The 19,663-nt window shown below is 39.2% G+C and overlaps 1 protein-coding gene across 7 annotated transcripts in view; it reads left to right on the plus strand.

Annotated features, from left to right (window-relative positions):
• Positions 1-19,663, plus strand: part of LOC128699864 (probable E3 ubiquitin-protein ligase HERC1) — a gene marked incomplete at its 5' end in the record, with an annotated part of 163,798 nt that overhangs the window by 40,790 nt on the left and 103,345 nt on the right. For 6 of the 7 annotated variants that reach the window (XM_070102322.1, XM_070102323.1, XM_070102324.1 and 3 more), the window contains 4 exon segments: positions 96-210; positions 10,230-10,472; positions 11,553-11,693; positions 17,127-17,291. In XM_070102322.1, coding sequence (XP_069958423.1) covers positions 96-210; positions 10,230-10,472; positions 11,553-11,693; positions 17,127-17,291 — 664 coding nt within the window. 7 annotated transcript variants of the gene reach the window in all.

The raw sequence follows: 19,663 nt of genomic DNA on the forward strand, positions 1-19,663 counted from the left end.
TCAGCCTTAGCTTATAGTGAGTGGTGAATATATTTATTGTAGGAAGTCTGAATAAATGAAGAATAGATATAATTGAAATTTGGTTTTTCTTACAGTTAATAGACAGAACTGATATTCAGGACCTAAGTGGAAGGCGAACCAACACAGGAATTCTTCGTCGAGGAGGCTGCATAGATATTAGATCTTTCATGGTGCCTACCAGACCTACAGGTAAGGTGTAGCTGACATTTGCAAATCACTGAGGCAGGGTGACCCGAAAATGGAGAAACGCTTTCATCAAGTTTTTCTTTTTACGTTCATACAAGAGAAGGGGTTACTAGCCCTTTGCTACCAGCATGTCAGTTGCCTCTCATGACATGCGTGGCTTACAGAGGAAGGATTCTTCGCCACTTTGCTGGTAAGTACATATGTACTTATTGTACGTATGTGCTAGTATATGTACTTGCCAGCAAAAAGACAAGGCCAGGAGTTGACTTAACCCCTGCAACCACATGTAGGCGAGTATATATATACATTTTTTTTTTCTCAAGTCTTCCATCTCCCACCAAGGCAGGGTGACCCTAAAAGACAGAAAATTCCCAAAAAGAAAATCACTGAGGCAGGGTGACCCGAAAATGGAGAAACGCTTTCATCAAGTTTTTCTTTTTACGTTCATACAAGAGAAGGGGTTACTAGCCCTTTGCTACCAGCATGTCAGTTGCCTCTCATGACATGTGTGGCTTACAGAGGAAGGATTCTTCGCCACTTTGCTGGTAAGTACATATGTACTTATTGTACGTATGTGTTAGTATATGTACTTGCCAGCAAAAAGACAAGGCCAGGAGTTGACTTAACCCCTGCAACCACATGTAGGCGAGTATATATATACATTTTTTTTTTCTCAAGTCTTCCATCTCCCACCAAGGCAGGGTGACCCTAAAAGACAGAAAATTCCCAAAAAGAAAATACTTCATCATCATTCAACACTTTCACCTCACTCACACATAATTACTGTTTTTGCAGAGGTGCTCAGACTACAACAGTTTAGAAGCACATATGTGTAAAGATACACAACATATCCGTCCAAACTGCCAATATCCCAAACCCCTCCTTTAAAGTGCAGGCATTGTACTTCCCATTTCCAGGACTCAAGTCCAGCTATATAAAAATAACCGGTTTCCCTGAATCTCTTCACTAAACATTACCCTGCTCACACTCCAACAGCTCATCAGGTCCCAAATACCATTTGTCTCCATTCACTCCTATCTAATACGCTCACGCACGCTGGAAGCCCAAGCCCCTCACCCACAACACCTCCTTTACCCCCTCCCTCCAACCTTTTCAAGGACGACCCCTACCCCGCCTTCCTTCCCCTACAGATTTACACGCTCTCCATGTTGTTCTACTTTGATCCATTCTCTAATTGATCAAACCACTTTAACAACCCCTCTTCAGCCCTCTGACTAATACTTTTATTAACTCTACACCTCCTAATTTCCACACTGAATTTTCTGCATAATATTTACACCACACATTGCCCTTAGACAGGATATCTCCTCTGCCTCCAACCCGTCTCCTCACTGCAGCATTTACCACCCAAGCTTCACACCCATATAAGAGTGTTGGTACTACCATACTTTCATACATTCCCTTCTTTGCCTTCATAGATAATGTTTTTTGTCTGGTGGCCTGGTGGTTAACGCTCTCGCTTCACACGGTGAGGGCCTGGGTTCGATTCCCAGCCAGAGTAGAAACATTGGACGTGTTTCTTTCCACCTGTTGTCTATGTTCCCCATCAGTAAAATGGGTACCTGGGTGTTAGTCGACTGGTGTGGGTCGCATCCTGGGACACTGACCTAAGGAGGCCTGGTCACAGACCGGGCCGCGGGGGCGTTGACCCCCGGAACTCTCTCCAGGTAAACTCCAGGTAAACATATACCTCAACACACCACTTATCTTTTTTCCTTCATCAATTCTGTGATAAACCTCATCCTTCATAAATCCATCTACTGACATGTCAACTCCCAGATATCTGAAAACATTCACTTCTTCCATATTGCTCCTCTCCAGTTTAATATCCAATTTTTCTTTATCTAAATCATTCGATAACCTCATCACCTTACTCTTTTCTATGTTCACTTTCAACTTTCTACCTTCACACACACTCCCAAACTCGTCCACTAACCTTTGCAATTTTTCTTTAGAATCTTCCATAGCACAATATCATCAGCAAAAAGTAACTGAATCAATTCCCATTTTGTATTTAACTAACCATAATTTAACCCTTTGACTGTCGCAAGCCCCTTTCTGAAACTGTCATTCTCTGTCGAAAAATTTTGGGAAAAAAATTATTTTTTCTTATGAAATGATAGAGAATCTTTTCCCGATGGTAATGACACCAATAGTACGAAATTTGGTCGAGAACTCACGGAATTACAGTCCCGCGAAGTTAGTGGTCTTGGCGACATATATGCATCGACGATTTCGCCGACTTTGAGCCATATTTTTGGCCAATTCCTTTGTTCCAGTTGTCCAAACTCATAGCCATTTCTTTAGAACTACTTTTTCTATCACTTGAGTACAAGAAACTGCCCTTTTACCAATTTGAACTACCCAATAAAGTGGTCAGAAATTGGCAATTTGGCCAATTTCATGCAAATTAAATAAGATGCCAATTTCAAAATAGGGTTCAGAATAAACAGTGTAGACATTCTTGGCACTAAAATAACATACCTTCTGTTTATTAGTCACATCTCTAGGCCCCTCTTATATTGCTATTGCTTTCTATTTTGATTTTTTATTCATACAAAAAATAGAAGATTTACTGTTATGCAGACTACTGCATTATTGTAAAAATGGTATAAATAATATCGGTGCACTAGTGAAAGAATATTAGACTCCCTAGTTGACGTGTATTGGACGGGTGGTGTGATTTGCTTGCTCTTGAACGTTGGTAAAAATCGAACATTTCCACTAATTTGAGCTGAATTTCAAGGTCGTTTTCATTGTGAAACTAATCAAAATCATCTCTATTTCTGTAATATGTTTTCCATTTTATCACACGAGACCATGAAAACGAGAATACAAAGATAAATACTATACCAAAATACGCCTCAAAGTCGGGGTTTTATTACAAAAAAACGGTCAGTTTTTTTTTTTCAATTATGCACTGCGTGCTGCAGGATTTTTTTATATGGTTCACACTGACCACACAGACCCATTCTCTCACATGTGGGCCTACCAGCTTTCTACTGCTTGATTTGAAGCCGCTAGAATTATTGAGTATATATATGTCCAAAACACTGGCTTGTAAGACATATATATACAGTGGACCCCCGCATAACGATCACCTCCCAATGCGACCAATTATGTAAGTGTATTTATGTAAGTGCGTTTGTACGTGTATGTTTGGGGGTCTGAAATGGACTAATCTACTTCACAATATTCCTTATGGGAACAAATTCAGTCAGTACTGGCACCTGAACATACTTCTGGAATGAAAAAATATCGTTAACCGGGGGTCCACTGTATATATGATCAAAACAGTCAGAGGGTTAATCCCACCCCTCTTCTGAACACCCTAGCATTTACTTCTCTTACAACCCCATCTATAAATATATTAAGCAACCATGGTGACATTACACATCCCTGTCTAAGACCTACTTTTACCGGGAAGTATTCTCCCTCTCTTCTACACACCCTAACCTGAGCCTCACTATCCTCATAAAAATCTCTTTACAGCATTTAGTAACTTACCACCTATTCCATATACTTGCAACATCTGCCACACTGTTCCCCTATCCACTCTCTCATATTTTTTCTTTTTTTTAACAAGTCGGCCGTCTCCCACCGAGGCAGGGTGACCCAAAAAAGAAAGAAAATCCCCAAAAAGAAAATACTTTCATCATTCAACACTTTCACCACACTCACACATTATCACTGTTTTTGCAGAGGTGCTCAGAATACAACAGTTTAGAAGCATATACATATAAAGATACACAACATATCCCTCCAAACTGCTAATATCCCAAACCCCTCCTTTAAAGTGCAGGTATTGCACTTCCCATTTCCAGGAATCAAGTCCGACTATAAGAAAATAACCGGTTTCCCTGAATCCCTTCACTAAATATTACCCTGCTCACACCCCAACAGATCGTCAGGTCCCAAGTACCATTCTTCTCCATTCACTCCTATCTAACACGCTCACGCACGCTTGCTGGAAGTCCAAGCCCCTCGCCCAAAAAACCTCCTTTACCCCCTCTCTTCAACCCTTTCGAGGACGACCCCTACCCCGCCTTCCTTCCCCTATAAATTTATATGCTTTCCATGTCATTCTACTTTGATCCATTCTCTCTAAATGACCAAACCACCTCAACAACCCCTCTTAAGTCCTCTTGACTAATACTTTTATTAACTCCACACCTTCCCCTAATTTCCACACTCCGAATTTTCTGCATAATATTTACACACATTGCCCTTAGACAGGACATCTCCACTGCCTCCAACTGCCTCCTCGCTGCTGCATTCACAACCCAAGCTTCACACCCATGTAAGAGTGTTGGCACTACTTTACTTTCATAAATTCCCTTCTTTGCCTCCATAGATAATGTTTTTTGACTCCTCATATACCTCAATGCACCACTTACCTTTTTCCTTCATCAATTCTATGATTAACCTCATCCTTCAAAAATCCATCCGCCGACACGTCAACTCCCAAGTATCTGAAAACATTCACTTCTTCCATACTACTCCTTCCCAATTTGATATCCAATTTTTCTTTATCTAAATCATTCGATAACCTCATCACCTTACTCTTTTCTATGTTCACTTTCAACTTTCTACCTTTACACATACTCCCAAACTCATCCACTAACCTTTGCAATTTTTCTTTAGAATCTCCCATAAGCACAGTATCATCAGCAAAAAGTAAGTGTGTCAATTCCCATTTTGCATTTGATTCCCCATAATTTAATCCCACCCCTCTCCCAAATACCCTAGCATTTACTTGTTTTACAACCCCATCTATAAATATATTAAACAACCATGGTGACATTGCACATCCCTGTCTAAGACCTACTTTTACCGGGAAGTAGTCTCCCTCGCTTCTACACATCCTAACCTGAGCCTCATAGTGAGTATCCTCATAAAAACTCTTTGCAGCATTCAGTAACTTACCACCTATTCCATATACTTGCAACATCTGCCGCATTGCTCCCCTATCCACTGTATCATATGCCTTTTCTAAATCCATAAATGCAATAAAAACTTCCCTACCTTTATCTAAATACTGTTCACGTATATGCCTCACTGTAAACACTTTATCTACACATCCCCTACCCACTCTGAAACCTCCTTGCTCATCCACAATCCTACATTCTGTCTTACCTCTAATTCTTTCAATTATAACCTTATACACTTTTCCTAGTATACTAAACTTATTCCTCTATAATTTTTACAATCTCTTTTGTCCCCCTTCCCTTTATATAAAGGAACTATACATGCTCTCTGCCAATCCCTAGGTACCTTCCCTTCTTTCATACATTTATTAAACAAAAGTACCAACCACTCCAACACTATATCCCCCCCTGCTTTTAACATTTCTGTCATGATCCCATCAGTTCCAGCTGCTTTACCCCCTTTCATTCTACATAATGCCTCACGTACCTCCCCCACACTTACATTCTGCTCTTCTTCACTCCTAAAAGATGGTATACCTCCCTGGCCAGTGCATGAAATTACCATCTCCCTTTCTTCCTCAACATTTAAAAGTTCCTCAAAATATTCTCGCCATCTACCTAATACCTCCCTCTCCCCATCTACTAACTCCCCTACTCTGTTTTTAACTGACAAATCCATATGTTCCCTAGGCTTTCTTAACTTGTTTAACTCACTCCAAAATTTTTTCTTATTTTCATTAAAATTTCTTGACTGCCTCTCCCACTCTATCATCTGCTCTCCTTTTGCACTCTCTCACCACTCTCTTCACCTTTCTTTTACTCTCCATATACTCTGCTCTTCTTATCACACTTCTGCTTTGACAAAACCTCTCATACTCTATCTTTTTCTCTTTTATCACACCCTTTACTTTCATTCCACCAATCACTCCTCTTTCCTCCTGTAAAAACCTCTCATAAGCTAACTTTTTCTCTTTTATCACACCCTTTACGTCATCATTCCACCAATCACTCCTCTTTCCTCCTGCCCCCACCCTCCTATAACCACAAACTTCTGCCCCACATTCTAATACTGCATTTTTGAAACTCATCCAACCCTCTTCAACCCCTCCACTACTCATCTTTGCACTAGCCCACCTTTCTGCCAATAGTCGCTTATATCTCACCCGAACTTCCTCCTCCCTTAGTTTATACACTTTCACTTCCCTCCTACTTGTTGTTGCCACCTTCCTCTTGTCCCATCTACCTCTTACTCTAACTGTAGCTACAACTAAATAATGATCTGATATATCAGTTGCCCCTCTATAAACATGTACATCCTGGAGCCTACCCATTAACCTTTTATCCACCGATACATAATCTAACAAACTACTTTCATTACATGCTACATCATACCTTGTATATTTATTTATCCTCTTTTTCATAAAATATGTATTACTTATTACCAAATCTCTTTCTACACATAGCTCAATTAAAGGCTTCCCATTTACATTTACCCCTGGCACCCCAAATTTACCTACTACTCCCTCCACAACATTTTTACCCACTTTAGCATTGAAATCCCCAACCACAAGTACTCTCACACTTGGTTCAAAACTCCCCATGCATTCACTCATCATTTCCCAAAATCTCTCTCTCTCTCCTCTACACTTCTCTTTTCTCCAGGTGCATATATGCTTACTATAACCCACTTTTCACATCCAACCTTTATTTTACTCCACATAATCCTTTAATTAATACATTTATAGTCCCTCTTTTCGTGCCATATCTTATCCTTCAACATTATTGCTACTCCTTCTTTAGCTCTAACTCTCTTTGAAACCCCTGACCTAATCCCATTTTTTCCTCTCCACTGAAACTCTCAATTTAAAAAAAGTATTTCAAATGTTGATGCCACAACCTGGCTGCTAGAACTCTCTCCAAAATTTTTTCTTATTTTCATTAAAATTTCTTGACAGTGCCTCTCCCACTCTATCATCTGCTCTCCTTTTGCACTCTCTCACCACTCTCTTCACCTTTCTTTTATTCTCCATATACTCTGCTCTTCTTATCACACTTCTGCTTTGTAAAAACCTCTCATAAGCTATCTTTTTCTCTTTTATCACACCCTTTACTTCATTCCACCAATCACTCCTCTTTCCTCCTGCCCCCACCCTCCTATAACCACAAACTTCTGCCCCTCATTCTAATACTGCATTTTTAAAACTCGTCCAACCCTCTTCGACCCCCCCCCCCACTACTCATCTTTGCACTAGCCCACCTTTCTGCCAATAGTTGCTTATATTTCACCCAAACTTCCTCCTCCCTTAGTTTATACACTTTCACGTCCCTCTTACTTGTTGTTGCCATTTTCCTCTTAATCCATCTACCTCTTACTCTAACTGTAGCTACAACTAGATAATGATCCGATATATCAGTTGCCCCTCTATAAACGTGTACATCCTGGAGCCTACCCATTAACCTTTTATCCACCAATACATAATCTAACAAACTACTTTCATTACGTGCTACATCATACCTTGTATATTTATTTGTCCTCTTTTTCATAAAATATGTATTACTTATTACCAAATCTCTTTCTACACATAGCTCAATTAAAGGCTCCCCATTTACATTTACCCCTAGCACCCCAAATTTTCCTATTTCTCCCTCCACAACATTTTTTCCCACTTTAGCATTAAAATCCCCAACCACAAGTACTCTCACACTTGGCTCAAAACTCTCCATGCAATTACTGAACATTTCCCAAAATCTCTCTCTCTCCTCTATACTTCTCTCCTTCCCAGGTGCATAAACGCTTTCTGTAACCCACTTCTCACATCCCACCTTTATTTTACTCCACATAATCCTTGACTTTATACATTTATAGTCCCTCTTTTCCTGCCATAGCTTATCCTTCAACATTATTGCTACTCCTTCTTTAGCTCTAACTCTATTTGAAACCCCTGACCTAATCCCATTTATTCCTCTCCATTGAAACTCGCCCACCCCCTTCAGCCATGTTTCACTTAAAGCCAGGATATCCAGCTTCTTCTCATTCATAACATCCACAATCATCTCTTTCTTATCATTCACACAACATCCACGCACATTCAGACTTCCCACTTTGACAATTTTCTTCTTTTTCTTTTTAGTAATTTTTACAGGAAAAGGGATTATTAGCCCATTGTTCCCGGCATTTTAGTTGACTTTTACAACACGCATGGCTTACGGAGGAAAGATTCTTATTCCACTTCCCCATGGATGTAAAGGGAAAAGTAATTAGAGCAAGAACTAAGATAAAATCAAAGAAAACTCAGATGAGTGTGTATAAATAAACATGTACATGTATGTGTAGTGTGACCTAAGTGTAAGTAGAAGTAGCAAGGCGTACCTGTAATCTTGCATATTTATGAGACTGACAAGAGACACCAGCAATCCTACCATCGTGTAAAACAATTACACGGTTTCGTTTTACACTCACTTGGCAGGATGGTAGTACCTCCCTGGGTGGTTGCTGTCTACCAACCTACTACTACTAATATACATACGTATATCTATATATGTATATGCAGTACATACACACACACAAACACTACAACCGCTGTTAACTTATAAAAAAAATTATAGCAAATTTAACACTGAAGACGGGACACCAAGAGCATTACTGGTTGTTAATGGCACTTAATGTGTTTTAACCCTTTGACTGTTTCAGGCCCCTTTCTGAAACTGTCATTTTATGTTGCCAAATATTCAAAAAAAAAAAATATTTTTTCTTATGAAATGATAGAGAATCTTTTCCCGATGGTAATGACACCAAAAGTTCGAAATTTGGTCGAAAACTTGTGGAATTACGCTCCCGCTAAGTTAGCGGAATTGGCGACACATGTGTATTCGCGATTTCGACGACTCTGAGCCCTGTTTTCAGCCAATTTCGTTGTTCCAGTTGACCAAACTCATAGCTGTTTCTTTAGAACTCCATTTTATCTATCAGCTGAGTACAAGAAACTGCCCATTTACCAATTTGAACTACCCAATATAGTGGTCAGAAATTGGCAATTTGGCCAATTTCATGCAAATTAAAAAAGATGCCAATTTCAAAATAGGGTCCAGAATAAACAAGGTAGACATTCTTGGCACTAAAATAGCATATCCTCTGTTCATTAGTCACATCTCTAGGCCCCTCTTATATTATTATTGCTTTCTATTTTGATTTTTTATTCATACAAAAAAAATACAAAATTTACTGTTATGCAGACTAATGCATTATTGTAAAAATGGTATAAATAATATCAGTGCACTAGTGAAAGAATATTAGACTCCCCAGTTGACGTGTATTGGACGTGTGGTGTGATTTATTTACTCCTGAACATTGGTAAAAATCGAACATTTCCGCTAATTTGAGCTCAGTTTCAAGGTCATTTTCATCGTCAAAGTAATGAAAATCATCTCTATTTCTGTAATATGTTTTCCATTTTATCACCTAAGACCATGAAAACGCGAATACAACGATAAATACTATACGAAAATACACCTCATTACACAATGTGTGCTGCAGGATTTTTTTTATGTGGTGCACACTGACCTAATAGACCCATTCTCTCACATGTGGGCCTACCAGCTTTCTCCCGCTTGATTTGAAGCCGCTAGAATTGAGTATATATATGTCAGAAACATTGGCTCGTAAGACGTATTTATACATTGAAAACAGTCAAAGGGTTAAATACATGATGGTCATAAAGGTATGGCTCTACTCCTTTAACTCCACACAGTTATAATAGTGTGGTTTATTTTTATTTGCTGTACACATGCTTTTCTATGTGATGTGGTAAATCTGTGTTGGTAATTCAGTGCAGTTAGTTCAAGGTCAGTTATCCATCTGCTAAATGCAAGGCAGACATGTTGCTGTGCTGCCTAAAATTATTTTTTTACCATATTGGTTGTTTTCCACAAATGTAGGGTGACACAAAGAAGGAAACACATTAACTATCTCTTAATTAGTAGCTGTAAATTGTATTTAACAGTAATGTATTATGGCTGTTGATAAAAGTTCATAAATTTGCCATGGTGATAATTTAATTATGCTTTGCATCCTAGGAAGAGGAGTGGACAGCAGAGACACGGAGAGCTCCAGGCAGCATCAACATGGCCGTAGTGAGAGCCGTTTCAGATACAGTCGTGCAGTTTTTGAAGACCGTCACCGGAGCTCTGATGATGCCATAGGAACCCTGCCGAGTGATTTGGACCACTGGTTGTGTAGCTCACTGGGATTAGATGTGATAAATAGGAATTCATTCAGTGCTTCCCGTGACCAAGAGTGGAGGGCTGTGATAGAGGCAAGTGCTGATCGCTGAATTTTTAAAAAATCAAATGAAGTGTACAACAAAATCTAAGAGATTTGGTATTCTGAACGTAAAATAATGAATTTTTAGTAAAAAGATTTTAATTTCAGTGGAAAGCAGGAAAAAATCCAAAAAATCGTAAATTATCATCAGTTTCAAGCAACTCGGATGAGTTGTACAAGAATGGTATACAATTCCGACAAGATGAAGATTTAGACATGTACAACATCTGGGTATCTTTGTGTAGACATTTCACCATCCAGTCGCTTTATCAATACAGATCCTAGAATCTGTATTGATAAAGTCATAGGATGGCATAACGTCTGCAATAAAGATACCCAGAAGTTGCACATGTGTCTAAATCTTCAACTTTGATACGATATTTTGCTTGTGTATCAGGCTTTTTCAGTCACTTCCTTAAATCAGACCTGATTACTTCCCATTCCTCAGGTGCTACATGACCCCCAGAGGTTCATAAAAGGTTTTAAATCAGCTGTGTATAGGTTCAATAAAGCTTTTTAATTAATCTTGTTCATGACTAAAATATGCACCAGAATGTTAGATTATGCTGAAGAAAATCTTTTCCTTCTTCATGAATCAAAGATAGTTTTAATCTCTTATGAGAGTTCAGAAAATGACTTAAAATAGAAAGGGAAAAGTCACTCGTTAGGTACTGAATATTTAATGCACTTAAAACTACTGGTCAGAATATTTATTGAGCATTTGGAAAAGCTGTACAATCAGGGCTGAAGACCGAAAGTGCCGTCAGTCCTTTCGCTCCAAAGCATATCTCCTTAAGCTATTCCTATATAAAACTTGTGGAGCCACCGATGACTATGTACAGTATTTGATAATGGTCCTGGATGAACTGAAATATTGACTGGAATAGTTATCTCTAACTTGTGGGTTAGTTGCGAGTTGTTACAGTAATGGTATTGTGGGTTGTAAATTGTCTGTAAAGTGGATTAATTGTGAATCGTTGCAGTCACATTACAGTGCTGTGACTTTCCCCATGGTACTTGTCAGATTGCAATATTTTATAGTAGAAACATAATGCAGATAATCTTTTTACAGGCAGCCACGAATAATGAGGGTGAGAGAGCCATGAGTGTGTGCGAGGTGTGCCACCACCCGACCAGTAATCTACGGCAACACATGCGTGTAGCTCACCCAGGCTGTGCTCGACCCTGGATGGCTGGTGTTTGTGGCACTCTTATAGGTTAGTTATACTGTACCTGTTATTGGAATATCATACACAGGAATCAACATCTATTGGAAATTGAAGTTGCTTCTAGATGTGGAGTTGAATTTTGTATTATAACTGCTTACATGTTTGTCTTAGTAAAATTTGGCAATATTATTGTGAATATTTGCATAATAGATTTTTTATTGTTATTTGTGCTTATTGTTGGTCATTTGATTGTCAGAAACTAATAATTGATGTATTCAATGCATAAGCTGTATTTTTGGGGCATTAGTTAACCCTTGCACTGTCTCTCATGCAATGTATGTCATTTATGAAAGTGTCACTCAGGTCTATGTTTTAAGCACAGTGCCTTCAAGTATTCTGTGAGTGGTATATTTTGGCCTAGACTTAGAGAGAATGGGTCTTTGTAGTGGGTATGCACAGTATGAAAAAAATCCTAACTCGTGCAGCTCTTTATGAGAAAAGCAAACTTCTGACCTTGTGTTTGGTTTTAAAAAGTGACAGTGCTGGTTTTGAGGGTGGTTTTTATGGTTTCATTGGCTGTTTCCTAGTATCAATTGATACCAAGAGATTTTGGTTAGTTTCAGACTTGATGTGGCTTGAAATAAGCCTCAAGATGGTAGAAATGTTCAGTTTTTTTGGTGATATTCCTGATAAAGGGTATGGATTGGAGATTTTCCTGTCTCACCCCTTATTCTGTTTTATTAAGTTTTACTAGATCTGCTTTAATTATTGGAACACCATGAACCACGACTAATCATTCTTGGTTATATTATATTATCTGGGAAATAGGGTAAAACTTCTTTTTTTGTCTGATAATGCATTCAAAAGGAAGGGCATTTGTAACATAGAAGACCTGGGGATGTGATTAATGAACAGAGGAAATGTTGCTGTAGTGGCTGGAATGCCTATAAGTGCTTATTTTAGACTGGTTTTTAAATCGGAATATTTTTAAATTTGTGTGAAATTGGCCTTTACCAAATTCCCTGCAATTTATAAGGTAGTTCTGATAGGTGACTGTGCTGTTTCTTGTGCTCAGGTCATGGAGTGGGAGGCATTCTAATGAGATAGCTAAGAATTTTATGAAATTGAGTAATGGAATTTGCTTAAAGTAGAACCCAAAGTGGTCAAAATTGCTGATGCACAAATTGCACCCAGACTGCCAACTTTGTGCCTATGTAGTATAATGAATTTTCCATCAGATTTTGCATTTTTGGTATTATTACCTTCAGAAATAGATTCTCTACCATTTCAGAAGATTTTTCAACTCCCATCATTGTCAGCACTTTTATTTTCAGGGTTTCTGAGAGTAAAGGGGTTAATGCTTCTTCATGGATATCACAATTTTCATCTCGCATGCTATAGTTGCAAGCAACTTGATTAAATGTCTTGCATCATGTATAAGGGGTTTTTCAATGTCTGTCATTTTTCAGTAGGGCCGTTAAATTGGGAATAAAGGAGATGTTGCTGCTCTTATAGTATTTTGAATAAATAATAATTAATAATAATTTCTCCATGGGGAAGTGGGTTAGAATTCTTCTTTCCCCTAAGTCATGCGTGTTGTAAAAGGTGACTAAAATACCGGGAGCAAAGGGCTAGTAATCCCTTCCCTTACATAAATTACTAAATGTAAAAAGAAAAACTTTCATATTTCTTTTTAGGTCACCTGCCTCAGTGGAACATGGCCAATTCATTGAAAAAAGGCATTTCAGGTAGACTTAAGCTAAAATTTAATACTTGTATAATGTAGCTTGATTCAGTAGTAGACTTACCACACACAGTATATGTGAAGCATTGCATGGCAGGAAAGAATAAACACCACCATGGCCAGAATGTGGGCTAGTAAATGAATAGATTTGTAATTGTTTTGTTTGTGGAAAATTATAGATATTGACTTACGCATCTGTAAGTTAGGCTCAAGAGTCCCATAACAAAGTATGGTAACTTGAGCTTCATAGCTGTAATCTTTCCTTCACATACTTCTACTTACATTTGGCAGGCACATAATATTATGCATTTATTAATATTTCTTCTTCCTGTAATATTTTGTTCCAATTTAGGCCAATTCCAAGACAGGGCTGCAGGGATGATGATTCCCTAAGTTATTACAGGAGGGCTTCACTTATATAGCAGGTTAGGATCTGGGCTACTGCTGTAAAGCAATAGAGCTAGGCCTAAAAAATGCATATACATTACACACATTACTTACCTCAAAATATTTTCATCCTTGGTTTATAGTGAGTGGTGAATATATTTATTGTAGGAAGTCTGAATAAATGAAGAACGAGTATAATTGAAAACCACTGCGTTATTGAAACACTGCCAAGTGAAATGCCGTGAAGCAGGGCCTGCCTGTTTTAAATAACAGAAGAGTTAACTTATTTCTAACAAGAAGTGCAGACTTAAATGTTTTGTGCAGTATTAACCATGTTAGACTAGATTATTTTCTCTCTGGTTGTTTGAGACTTTGGTGTCCTGAGTGAGTTGCCATGGTTGTTTGTTGTCTCACAAGGTAAGGAAATGTTCTCTACCTGCTTCAGTCTCTCCATCTACTTCTTGCTAGGATTAGCGACAAACAAAGATTGGTTAGCAGTCTTGTGTGATTCCTGAGTTTTCATCATCGTTGTCATGATCATCATCATAATTGTCATGATGTATCTCCATCACCACTGGCATCATGTCTGCCTTTGACACCACCAGCACTGAGGATGCTACTGCCATTACTGAGAAAGTTAACTTTTATGGTGTGAGGAATGCATCTCTCTGAAAGGAATGAGGAGGGAAGAATGATTGAGAAGTGCTGAGTGCACAGTGTAGTGAGCACAGGTGAACCACAAGAAGACAGGAAGTATTTCTTCAGTATGAGTGGTCGGGAAGTGGAATGATCTTGATGAAGAGCTGGTAGAGGCAGGTTCCATGTATAGTTTTAAGAACAGGTACAGTAGGGCCCATGAGGCTACAAAGGAGTGAATTTGGCAAGCAGCAAGTTGATGGGCAGGGCCGGGACTTGACCACTTCGACCACATATAAGCAAGTACATATTCGTCAGTACACCAAGGCCAAGATACCTTTGAAATGTTATGCAGACTTGTGATACAAGACACAGCAGAACAGTCCTTTAATAAATTATTCTTACATTTATGTGAAGCACTAAACTCGTGTGGATCATCCAGGAAGTAGTGGAAGCACTATCCTCCATCTGTTAATTGCTAGATGCACTACTCACGCTCACCTCTGAGGGAGCTGTTGACTAATAAATATTTGCTCTGCTGTGTGTTCGATCTACCATAAGTATTGACATTTTGCCTTCCAATCAGCCCTGGCCCTGTTACAGAAAAACCCTTAAATGGACTAATAGAGGACAGAGAGTGGTATTAGGAACACAGATGGTCCACTGGCCTGCATGCCTTGCTGTAGCACAATAACCACATAGGAATGAGCAAAAAGGCAGAAGAGAAAGATTAAATATTTGTATTTCCTTCGCCAAATAGTAATCAGTTAGGTACAATACATACAGCTATATGATGATTTTAATAGACTGACGCAATGGTCGGAGAAGTGGCAGATGCAGTTTAATATTGACAAATGCAAAGTTCTAAATGTTGGACAGTTAAATAACCATGCCACATATAAACTAAATGATGTAGATCTTAATACTACTGTTTGCGAAAAGGATTTAGGAGTTCTGGTTAGCAGTAACCTAAAACCAAGACAACAGTGCATTAGTGTTTGCAATAAAGCTAACAGAATTCTTGGCTTCATATCTAGAAGTATAAATAATAGAAGTCCTCAGGTTGTTCTTCAACTCTATATATCCTTGGTTAGGCCTCATTTAGACTATGCTGCTCAGTTCTGGTCATCGTATTACAGAATGGATATAAATGCTCTGGAAAACGTACAAAAGAGGATGACAAAGATGATCCCATGTATCAGAAATCTTCCCTATGAGGATAGACTGAGGGCCCTGAATCTGCACTCTCTCAAAAGGCGTAGAATTAGGGGGGATATGATCGAGGTGTATAAATGGAAAACAGGAATAAATAAAGGGGATGTAAATAGCGTGCTGAAAATTTCCAGCCAAGACAGGACTCGCAGCAATGGTTTCAAGTTGGAAAAATTCAGATTCAGGAATGATATAGGAAAGTACTGGTTCGGTAATAGTTGTGGATGAGTGGAACAAACTCCCGAGTACAGTTACTGAGGCTAAAACGTTGTGTCGTTTTAAAAATAGGTTAGATAAATACATGAATGGGTGTGGATGGATGCGAGTTGGACCTGACTAGCTTGTGCTGCTGGGTCTGGTGCAGTGCTCCATCCTTGAGTGGAGATGACCAGGCTGGGTGGGTCATTGGGATAATCTGGGGTGTGGGTCATTGGTCTAATCCGGGGGAGGGGGGGGGGGACATGGACCTGCTCCGCATGGGTCAGTAGACCTGTTGCAGTGTTCCTTCTTTCTTATATTCTTATACAATAAGGCAAATGCAAGCAAGAGACATGGTGAGAACCGTAGTGACCAGATTTGAAGGTAAGTTTGCCAAGGATGATTCACGAGTGTACCACATCGCTTTACAACCTCGGTGGGCTTCCTTGCTATTAGCTAGTTGAACCAAGGTACTAGCATAACAATGGGGCCCTTGCTCATTATACTCTTAGCAGCTGGTTGGGAGGCATGCCGATATGGGTGTGTGACATACACCGAATAAAATGTAACATACTCATAGCATGCCACAGTTGGCCCGTGAGGGCAATTATGATGGATAGAGATGAGATTTTGCTGTGATTGTAACAATAATTGACAGTTTTGGAACCATGAAGTTCGTTCATTGTTTCCAAATCAGTTTACACAGGTTCTGTCCTGTATTTCTGAACTTTGTTAAACTGAGAGTTTTTATTGCATATTTCTATGATTCAGAGTGCTTTGAAGCAATTTTCTTACATACTTTTTTTTTTTTAGCTAAAATACATTAATTATCACACTTTTAATTTAATTGAAACTACTACTACAATTCTTGTGTTTGATTAACGAGAACACCAGCAGACACGACTCACTAAGTAAACACACCTCCACCTCTCTCCGTCTTCTCTCTCCCTCATTTGTCATTTCTTTATTCTTATTTCCTCTCTTCCTTCCATCACCCTTCCCTGTCCCATCCCTCTCTACCTTCCTCTGTTACACACACACACACACACACACACACACACACACACACACACACACACACACACACACACACACACACACACACACACACACACACACTCACACACTCACACACACTCACACACACACACACTCACACACACACACACTCACACACACACACACTCACACACACTCACACACACACACACACACACACACACACACACACACACACTCACTCACTCACTCACTTCTCTCATTCCATACATTTTCTTCATTCCATCTTGTACTTGAATTCACAGGGGGAACTTACATCTTATGTGAGGTATGTCAAGAGCAGCATGTGGGAGGCAATGGTGGGCTTGGGCTACCTCAGGGAGAGTCAGTCGACGGCCAGGAGTGCCTGCGGGACTTATCCACGGTATTAGCGCCAGATTTGGCACCAGCTCCCCTTGCCACTATGGAAGGTATGTACCTCATCACCCCTCGAGTAAACAAAATGAACTACAAATTGCATAAGGAGTTGCAGTTTTTTTAACTAGTGTTGGTGTACCTCTGCCAAGACAGTGATATAGTGAATGATGATGAAAGTGTTTCTTCTTTTTTGGGTCACCCTACCTTGGCGGGAAACGGCTGATGTGTTAATAAAAATAAAATAAATAAGGAGTCCTGCAGATTGAATTAGCCTCGTTGCCATTGCAAGCTGAGCTGTGTGCATACCTGTGTACATTTCTCTCTTCTATTAGAAAAATTTGATTGTCCAACACATTTTTTGATGATGGGCAGTTTGTGGATAAATTTGATTGTTGTTTTTTTCTTAGTGCCATAGAATTTCATTCAAAAAATGTGTAGATGTTAGATTTTCTACACAGATTTCTTTGATTTCTGGTCATTCTTTTTTTATTGAATAACAGTTCTGATATACAGCAGGCATGGAGCGAGGAGGCGGTTGGAGGCAGTGGAGATGTCCTGTTTAAGGGCAATGTGTGGTGTAAATATTATGCAGAAAATTCGGAGTGTGGAAATTAGGAGAAAGTGTGGAGTTAATAAAAGCATTAGTCAGAGGGCTGAAGAGGGGTTGTTGAGGTGGTTTGGTCATTTACAGAGACTGGATCAAAGTAGAATGACATGGAGAGCGTATAAATCTGTAGGGGAAGGAAGGCGGGGTAGGGGTCGTCCTCGAAAAGGTTTGAGGGAGGGGGTAAAGGAGGTGTTGTGGGCGAGGGATTTGGACTTCCAATAAGCGTGCGTGAGCGTGTTAGATAGGAGTGAATGGAGACAAATGGTATTTGGGACCTGACGATCTGTTGGAGTGTGAGCAGGGTAATATTTAGTGAAGGGATTCAGGGAAACCGGTTATTTTATATAACCGGACTTGAGTCCTGGAAATGGGAAGTAGTACAATGCCTGCACTGTAAAGGAGGGGTTTGGGATATTGGCAGTTTGGAGAGATATGTTGTGTGTTTTTATACAGGTGTTAATGTTGCAGTTTAAAAACTGTAGTGTAAAGCACCCTTCTGGCAAGACAGTGATGGAGTGAATGAAGGTGAAAGTTTTTCTTTTTCGGGCCACCCTGCCTTGGTGGGAATCGGCCAGTGTGATAATAATAAAAAAAAAATACTTCTAAACTGTTGTATTCTGGGCACCTCTGCAAAAACAGTGATTATGTGTCAGTGAGGTCAAAGTGTTGAATGATGATGAAAGTTTTTTTCTTTTTGGGGATCTTCTTTCTCTTTGGGTCACCCTTCCTTGGTGGGAGACGGCCCACTTGTTGGAAAAAAAAAAATGTATGAACATGTTAGATAGGAGCGAGTGGAGACGAATGGTTTTGGGAATTGATGAGCTGTTGGAGTGTGAGCAGGGTGGTATTTTGTGAAGGGATTTGGGAAAACCGGTTAGCTGGATTTGAGTCCTGGGGTTGGGAAGTACAATGGCTGCACTCTACAGAAGGGGTTTGGGATATTTGCTGTTTAGTGACATCTGAACTGTCATATCTGTGTGCCTCTGCAAAGACAGTTTGAATGATGGTAAAAATTTTTTTTTTTTGTGTCACCCTGCCTTGGTGGGAGATGGCCAGTGTGTTGAAAAAAGTATGAACCTGATTGTAGTGAGAGTTAAAGAAAGGGGGATGGGGGATGGTATCTGAAACATAAAAAGCCCAATTCCGAAAAATACTTTGTGGATGTAATTTGTGTTATTTGCAGATTTTAGATTTTCATTACTTCTAGGAACATCACCCCCTATGAATTTTTGGGCCAAGTGTTGCAGTGAAGCAACATTTATTTCTGTGGAACTGCATGATTTTTTTACGTTGCACATTTTTCTGTTGTACTTGTGAAAGCCCCCTGTTATGCAGTTCATTAAATTTTCAATAACTAATTATAAAAAAAAGTATTTTTTATTTATATAAAATTATATATAAAAAGTACATTTTACATATATGTTCGTAAGTAATTAATGGATTTCTAGGGAGTTAGAGGAATGTAGTAAAATAATGAATTTACATTTACAAGATCACTGGTTCAGTCCTGGTTCTCTGCACATACGTAGTTTGTCACTTGTGTTGTATGATTCTCAGTGCAAAATGAATTGTACTTTGTTTTTTTTTTTTTGAAAGGGAAAAGCAAGTTAGGATTTAATATAAGCTGACCTGTATTCATATCTTTATGATAATTAACACTGAAAAAAAAAAACCATGGAGCAGGTGGGATTTGAATCCATGGTGAGTCATAAAACTCCAAGCCAGTGTGTTAACCACTGGGCCAGCTGGCTACAATAACATTCATCCTACTACGTTGTTTGTTTGCAATCCTGTTACAGGAAGTCTTCAACTTACAAA

This window comes from Cherax quadricarinatus, chromosome 81 (assembly GCF_038502225.1).
Source record: "Cherax quadricarinatus isolate ZL_2023a chromosome 81, ASM3850222v1, whole genome shotgun sequence".
NCBI lineage: Eukaryota > Metazoa > Arthropoda > Malacostraca > Decapoda > Parastacidae > Cherax > Cherax quadricarinatus.